Source organism: Pogona vitticeps, chromosome 6 (genome assembly GCF_051106095.1).
Source record: "Pogona vitticeps strain Pit_001003342236 chromosome 6, PviZW2.1, whole genome shotgun sequence".
NCBI classification, from domain to species: domain Eukaryota; kingdom Metazoa; phylum Chordata; class Lepidosauria; order Squamata; family Agamidae; genus Pogona; species Pogona vitticeps.
This window is the reverse complement of record NC_135788.1, coordinates 120,785,764-120,793,396: the sequence shown is the minus strand read 5'-3', so window position 1 is coordinate 120,793,396 and position 7,633 is coordinate 120,785,764. Positions and strand designations below refer to the sequence as shown.

General features: G+C 55.2%; 1 protein-coding gene across 1 annotated transcript; it reads right to left on the bottom strand.

Moving 5' to 3' along the window:
• Positions 1–2: 2 nt before the first annotated feature.
• Positions 3–6,360, bottom strand: GABARAP (GABA type A receptor-associated protein). The gene is made up of 4 exons (XM_020799843.3): positions 5,983–6,360; positions 2,261–2,339; positions 1,149–1,267; positions 3–613 (listed from the first exon to the last, which is right to left on the bottom strand). Exons 1-4 carry the CDS (start codon positions 6,070–6,072, stop codon positions 545–547), a joined length of 357 nt encoding a protein of 118 aa, XP_020655502.1. The 5' UTR covers positions 6,073–6,360; the 3' UTR covers positions 3–544.
• Between the last annotated feature and the right edge of the window lie 1,273 nt (positions 6,361–7,633).

Genomic DNA, 7,633 nt, shown 5'->3' with positions numbered 1-7,633 from the left:
CATATCCTTATATATACTTTTATTAGCATTCCCCATCCCCTCTGGTTACAGAAAACTGCCAGGCGGAGCACAACCCCAATAGGAACACACTCAGGTCTTGGTAGTGAAGTTGCGAGATAGAAACAGGGGGGGAATACTTTTTTTTTCCTTTTATGTTTTTGAGAATCCAAGATCTCCTAACCCATCAAGGAAGAGAAAAGAAAAGCAGAGGGGTGTATAAGGGAGATAAAAAGAAGCCCAAAGCAAAGAGGTATTTTTCCTGTAAGCCATAAAACTACCTCAAAGAAAGCCCAACAGGACTGAGGAGTGCAGGGTGGGGGGGGGGAGGCGATGCAAGGGAGAAGGAAGTGTGTTTGTAAGGGGGAAAGGGTCAGAAGGACGGGAGGGGAGTAGAGCAGAAAGTAAAGAAAATCAACCACCCTCCCCTCTTTTTCCTGGGGCCAAAGGCTCGTTAACATAAAATCAACAACAATCGACAACAAAAAAAAGTGCAGGGTCCCTTCGGGAGCACATGCCCCCTGGTGGCGGCAGGCGGAGGCGCGCCTCACATGCTGCCATAGACGCTCTCGTCGCTGTAGGCAATGTACAGGAAGAAATCTTCCTCGTGATGTTCCTGGAAGCGGAAGGGGGGGGGAATGGGGGAGAGCAAAGAGGAGGAGACCGTCAGTCCAGCAACACGTGTAAGGGGGGGGGGGGTCAGAGGAGACTGCAGCCAGCGGGGGGGGGGTCACACCTTGGCCATGCTAAAAGACCCCTGTGGCTTTTGTCTCCCTGGCATCTCCAATTCAGTGGGGGAGCTCCCAGTCTAGAAAAGGGGTCTCTCCTGCCCCCCCCAGTGCAGACCCGACCTTGGGAGAGCCATGCTGCCCACTCAGAGGAGTCATTTTCGGGATGCTGGAAGCGGTCAGCCCAACAAAAGGCTGCTTGTCCATGTTCTGGCAGAAGCACCGCTGGGCTACACTAAGAGTCCATGTACAGCCCCCCCCCCCGCCCCATTCCCACAGGGAAGCCATTTCAACCCACTCAGGCCATTCTCCCCATCCCACCAAGATAAACTGCCTCAAGGGCCATCTCAGAGGAGAAAGACCAGGAGAAACCTTTTCTTTGAACCCATAAACCCAGAGTGGGGGGGGGGGGCATGGACTCACCTGGTAGAGCTGCCCCATGGTGGCACTGGTTGGGGGAATCACGTTGTTGACAAAGAAGAAGAGTGCATCCTCTGCCCGAAGGTGGATCCTTTTCCGGATCAGGAAGTAGAACTGGCCAACTGGGGGGGAAAGGAAAGGCGGGAGCCAGCCTGTCAGTCAAAAGCCACGCAATGATGCCAAAGAAGCCGCCTGGGCCCTTTTTTTAAAGAGAAAGGCTGGGTGAAATGGTTTTATCCCACCGTTCTCCTTAAAACCTGACTGGGTTTAATAAGCCGAAACATATGCAGTAGACGAGAGCCATCCGGAAACTGCACTCACGCCTGGAAGTTCACAGCCCAATAGGAACCGAGGTCATCCAAACACATACATACTGCAGAGATTTGTGGGTGGCTGAGCCGCTCTTTCACACGTACACCCTCTGGCATCAGAACTTGGAAATTTACTTTGTAAAAGTCATTTTCTCCCACTCCACGTTACCACGTTTGGAAAAAAAAAAGGAATCGCTTTTATTGCTCACTGCAGTTTTGGTAAGGTAACTCATTATATTGTTGAGCTGCTTGCAAATTTTTCCATTTCTTTTAAAGAAATAAGGAAAGTTGAGACTGTTAAGGAAATAGCACAAAGCCTCCAATTTTTTTCTTAAAATACATTAAAACACACGGTAAAGGAAACTTTTAAAATTAACTAGAAAATCATTGAGTCGTGTCCAACTCTTCGTGACCCCGTGGACCAGAGAGCACGCCAGGCCCTCCTGTCTTCCACTGCCTCCTGGAGTTTGGTCAGACTCATGTTGGTCACTTCGATGACCCTGTCCAACCATCTCATCCTCTGTCGTCCCCTTCGCCTCCTGCCTTCACATCAGGGTCTTTTCCAGGGAGTCTTCTCTATGATCTTACTCACAACTTTTTTTTTCAACATAGCCCAATAAAACGACTAAGTATTGTTAACTTCATTTCTTCCGGCTCGTTCTTTCCAAGCTCTGCTTTGCACCATCTTATCAAGAAATGAAGGAGGAGACCGTCTACTTCAGCCAGCTGCCCTGTCTTGGGGCTCAGTCCCATTCCCCCCCCCCCAACACATATGTCTGCTTCCTGCCCCCATCAGGCACATACCTGTGAGATCAGACGGGACGAGGTATTTCTTTTTGTCCAGGTCTCCTATCCGAGCCTTGGGTGCTTTTTCCACAATGACCTGTGGGGGATAGCAAAGAGATGGAGGTTGCATCAGGGAAGGGCACAGAGTTTTGCTCCACTTGAGCAAAACACTTCCTAATTATAGGAACGCTTAAGCAAGAGCACAAACTGTCCAAGGAAGCCGCTGGGATCGCCTTTCCAAGGAAGGGACGGTTTTTATGACAAAGCTTTCTCCCGCCCTAGTGGAAATGGGATGCCCTGCTGTTGTGGGGAAAACGGCTTTTTGACATTCGAGGGCCTTGTGTATTGCTGGGCAACATGTGTTTCTAACCTAGGGTTTAGCGTTGGCACGCACACGCAGGCACAGACACATTTCCAGGAGGGTAGAAATGTTAACCTATTGCAGCCAAAACACTCAAGCACTGGCGGTACCTTAAAGACAAGCAGGTTTTGTTTGTCCATTGCTTCTGCCATGTCAGTTTTGCTAGTCATTAAGGTACCCCCAGACTTCTGGTGGCTTATACAAAACAGGCTTAACTCTTGGCCAAAGGAAGGGTCTTTCTTCTTAACTGGGGGGCTGGGTGGGAATACTCCATTCCTATCATCCTCCAAGGAGCACTACTGAAATCATCTTGAGCAGCAGCCTCTCCGAAGGTTTTGCCGGGTTGTGTGAAAAGGGCGCAACGAGAGCAAACAGCCTGGCGGAAGGGAGGCCGGGTGAGTCCCGTGGGGGTTGAGCCCCCTTCACAACCAAGCACAGCAGATAAAGAAGGCAACCCTAAACAGTGTACTGTAGATGGACCGGTGGATGCCAGGGACTACCACAAGACCCATCATCCCACATGCATCTCCCCCCCCCCCCCCGTCAACCTGCTAAGAAGTATCTGGTCCTATGCCAAAGACAGGCGCTTTAGCTTTAAGGAGGAACGGGACAAGCAGGTGCAGGGTTCCCCACTGGTGCTTGAACACACGGGGCGAGGGGGGGGGGACGCCGTTTGCTGAAGCCTCTTAAACGGCATGGGCTTTTCATCCAGGAGGAGACGGAAACCTCGATTCCAAGACTGAGCAATCATCCCCCAGACAAGCCTTTTCTCAGTCTAGGAGACCTCTCTGTACAACGCGGCTGAGGAAGCCTGGAACAGAGGCCAGAGGTGCCAGAGCCAGAATGGGAAGCCAAAATTTGCCCCAACCTCTTCCCAAACACGTCTGTTCTTCTTTTTTTTAACACAGCTCAGTTTAGCGTTAAGTCAGTGGCGAGTTCCAGCTTTCCACTACTCCAGTATTAAAAACAGGAAAGGAAGCCGTATCGGAGAGAAGCCCTCGTAATGAAATAAAAGCACAATGACTTGCCGCGTTCAAGATGTCGCAACCGGGCAATGCTCCCTCTCAGCCGCTCCCCTGCAACTAGGAAATGACACAGAGCCACCTGACAGGGCTCCGTGTTTCTTTATATTTATTTTGGCGTCTGGAGACACAAGTTGCAACCCACAAACGTTCTCTGAGAATGGCAGAGCTGAAAGGGGCCCTCTGGGTCATCCAGTCCAGCCCTCGTCAAGGAGCCCCGGGGAGGGGAATCAAACTCCCAAACTTCTGGCTCCACAGCTGGAGACCTCAACCGCTGAGCCATGGGTCTGGCAGTCCTTCAGACGCCACAAGGCCTTTGTTTATTATTTTCGTTACCCGAGTTGAAAACAGACTAACACAGAGCCGGCTCCTTCTTTGAAGTGTTTCTGCGATAGCCTAAGGAGAGGCAAAGAGTGGCTCACAAAAAGCGGCCTGAATGCTCAAAAGTAGAACACATGTTATTTCATGCCACCTTCTCACGGATGACGTGTGCAAAGACAGGAAAGACAGGGAGAGGAAGGATCAATCGCAGCTACCAAGAGGAAGAATCAAAGCAGAGCAGGAGCAGAGAGAGTGGCCTCAGTCGGTAACATATGGACGGGGGGGGGGACCAGGAAGAATCCTGTAAGTGCAGTTTCTGTGTTGCCTGACATGAGGCCATACACACAGCCAGTTCCTGCTCCACCACAGTCAACAGGAACAAGCTTAGCGGCTACTTCTCAGAAATTATAATGACAAGTGCAACGGGAAAGCTTCACTTTGGGTTAATAAGATCCCTTATGCAATTGTTTTGAAAGCTGCCCGAAGGGCCCGTCCAATCCTGTATCTGCAGGGCTGCAAGAAGGTTGTTTTCCACAATGTCCATCCCCCCAAACGAGAGAGGGAAAAAGTGAAAATTTGAATGAAACTTAGTTCCTCCGTATTGCTGCCTTTCACTTCCTCCAAAATGCACTTTTTGGCTCGAGGTCTGTGGCACAGCCCTAAAACCCCCAGGTCCAGATGAAACCGGAAAAGCAGCTAATTAATCTTAATCATTTTAGAGCTGCAGGGCTAGAAGGGACCCGATGGGTCATTGGGTCCAGTTCCTGTCAAGGAGGCCCATTGGGGGGAATCGACCTCCCAGCGTCTGGGTGCAAAACCAGAGGCCTAGATCTTGCCTCCTGCACGCTCTCAATCTCTCCTTCCACCCACCCCCACCCCTGGTCCATTTGAATTGGAAGCTCCTCGGGGCAGGGACCCATCTCTCTCAGACAACCGACACAACAGGTCACACGACCTCCTTGATAGCCTCTCAGGGCAGCCCCGAAGCGGCCACAAGCAAAGGAGGAGAGCGGAGAGCAGCCGAACCTTCTTTTCTACCAAAAAAACACCCCGTAAACTCGCCCCTGGCCCCACCCTCAAAAAAAGAAAGGGTGCCCCCCAAGGCAGCCAAAGCCCTGGCCTTCATCCCATAGGCGGCACCTGTGGGGCATCCTGCCCTCCAGAGTCCCATTCTCCCCATCTGTTATGCCCACGCCTGCTACAACCAGGGGAGGGGGGAGGGAAGCAATAAGGCTGGATCCAGGGGAAGCTTTCATTGAGGGAGGGGCATTCCTGGTCCCAGAAAACTTGGGGGGAGGGGCATGTGCCTTTTCTTGTCCAGCTTACTCCAGTGTAGACCCCTCTGCATGGAGGGAGGGGGGTTTGGGGGGACAGACAGGCAGGCAGAGGCCTGAACCTAATGGAAGAGGAGATGGAGGGGGATCCAGCTGGGGGGGGGTCCTGCCTTTCTTGCCCCCCCTCCGGGCCTCTCTGGGCACCTGCCTCCCCCCACAAGGGGGGGCTATGGGTCTCTGCGCATAAGGGGTCACCCTCACCCACCTCCCTCCCTTCCCAAACCCCAAGTCCCTCCTAGGCTGGCTTTCTGCGCACACACAAACCCCGCCAGGCAGCGTGTCCTGCCCACGGCTGCCTTGGCTGGGGGAGGATGGAGTTTGTAGTAAAAGCGGGGGTGGGGGTGGGGAATGAGGAAGCCGCGCCATAAAACGGGGGGGGGGCTCTTTGTTCCGTCATACCAGGAGAATGTGGGGGCCCACAACTCCCCACCCGCGCCCTCTGGGAGGCAAGGATGATGGGAGTTGGAGTCCAAGCCGCACACAGGAGCGACGGGAGTTGGGCGGTTTTTGGGGAGGGGTCGTTTTAAATGAAAATAAGGGTGGTGGTGGTGAGGGGGCTTCAAAATGAGGGGGGGAGAGACCCCGTGCGGAGGGGAGGGGGGGAATCTTTTTTTCTCTCTCGGGGGCGGAAGGGCACTCCGCCCAGGCCGCGTCACCTCCTGCGGTGGGGACCGGGGGGGGGGGCGAAGGCGGCGGACTCACCGGGACCCGGTCGGGGTACTTCTTCCGGATCTTCTCGCCCTCGGAGCGGCGCTTCTCGAAAGGGTGCTCCTCCTTGTAGACGAACTTCATGGCGGCGGGTCGGGTCCTTCGGTCGGTCGGTCGGTCTCTCTCTCGAGGGGGGCCCAAAGGCGACGGAGGCGGACCGGAGACGGGCCGCGCCACAACACCCGCACTGCGCACGCGCGCTCCGCCCCTCGGCCGCCCACCCCCCCTCCTGTGCGGAAGGATACCTGGAAAGAGGCGGAGGCGGGGCGGGGCTCGGCGGCCGGGCGGTGTCTGTGACGTAGCCGCTGCTCCGGAAACGGCGCACGGCCGCGCCGCCCTGAGGGCTGCCCGCCACGCAAGTGGCGCAAACGTCGAGAGAGAATACAGAAGGACGTCGCCCGCGGCCGCCGAACTCGCCTTAGGCGCGGGACCCGGCGAGGTCTTCGGCGGTGCGGTTGTGGGCACGGCTGATTTTTTTTCCTAGGCGCCTGGCCCTTCGCTCCTCCTCCTCCTCCTCCTCCTAACCCATAATAATCCTCCGGGAAATTCGGGCCGCCGCCGTGACCTCAACAAAGGGGGAGGCGCGAAGGCGCCCCCTTTTCTGCGCAGGCGCTGCGCCACTTGCGTAGCAGGGCGACACCAAAACAAAGTAGTGCCGCCGTTTCGCCTCCTTTTATCTCCAGGGCGCGCTCCCGACGAAGGAGGAGGAGGGAAGAGCGGAGCCCGGTTGGGACGCCGCGGGAAGGAAGGAAGGAAAAAAGGCTCGGTTGCCACAAGGGAAAAAAAAAAGCCACTGAGGCGCGGAAGGATCGGGATGACGGCGAGGGAGCCAAACGTCCTCATGTGACTGACGTCAGCGGCGGGAGGGGGATGGTCACGTGCTCCGCCCGAGAAGAATAAGTCCCGGCCGGAGGGAGGGGTTGGCCACGTGACAGAGGGAGGGAAGGAGGCTCCGTTCACTCCCTCCCAAACCCCACCCCACCCCGTGGACTACAACTCCCACCATCCCCAGCCCCTTGGCTGGGAACCATGGGAGTTGTAAGGGGTGTAAAATCCCTCTCAGTGGGAAAAGCCAAAGAGCATTGCAAGCGTCCGCACCTTGGCCAGACCGGAAAGTGCAAATAAAATTAATTAAAATGTCTTGATTAACAGCCCCAACCAGGCTCGCCCGCCTTCATCCTGCTGCTTTTATGTACCACAAGAAGAGGAGGAGGCCAAAGGCTATTAGGAGGCTGGGGTAAAAAATAAAAAAGGGAATACCGTTAGGGCCCAGTGGTGAAACCTCCTGGGCAGATCATACCTGGGCAAGCCACCGTCGTCATCGGCTGCTCTTGCAGAGGGAGAAACCCTGGAGACGCCTGTGGGGCAAACTGACAGGCGGGAGAAGATGAGGGGATGAACCCCCCCCTCCGCGCGCCCAAAAGATGCCACCTCCTCTTGAACACCTACAGCCGCTTGTCAGAAGAAAGCGGGGGGGGGGGGCGAGGGCTGCAAAATACGAGGGCGACCTGCCAGGCTCTGTTTAGGGTGGCACGGGTACCCAGGTCGTGCAGAGGAAAAGCGCACCTCCCACCAGTTTGCACCAGTGAGCCCTTCGCCTAAAAGCCCCACGCCAGCACCCATCCTTCCCCACGCTCCTGCCACC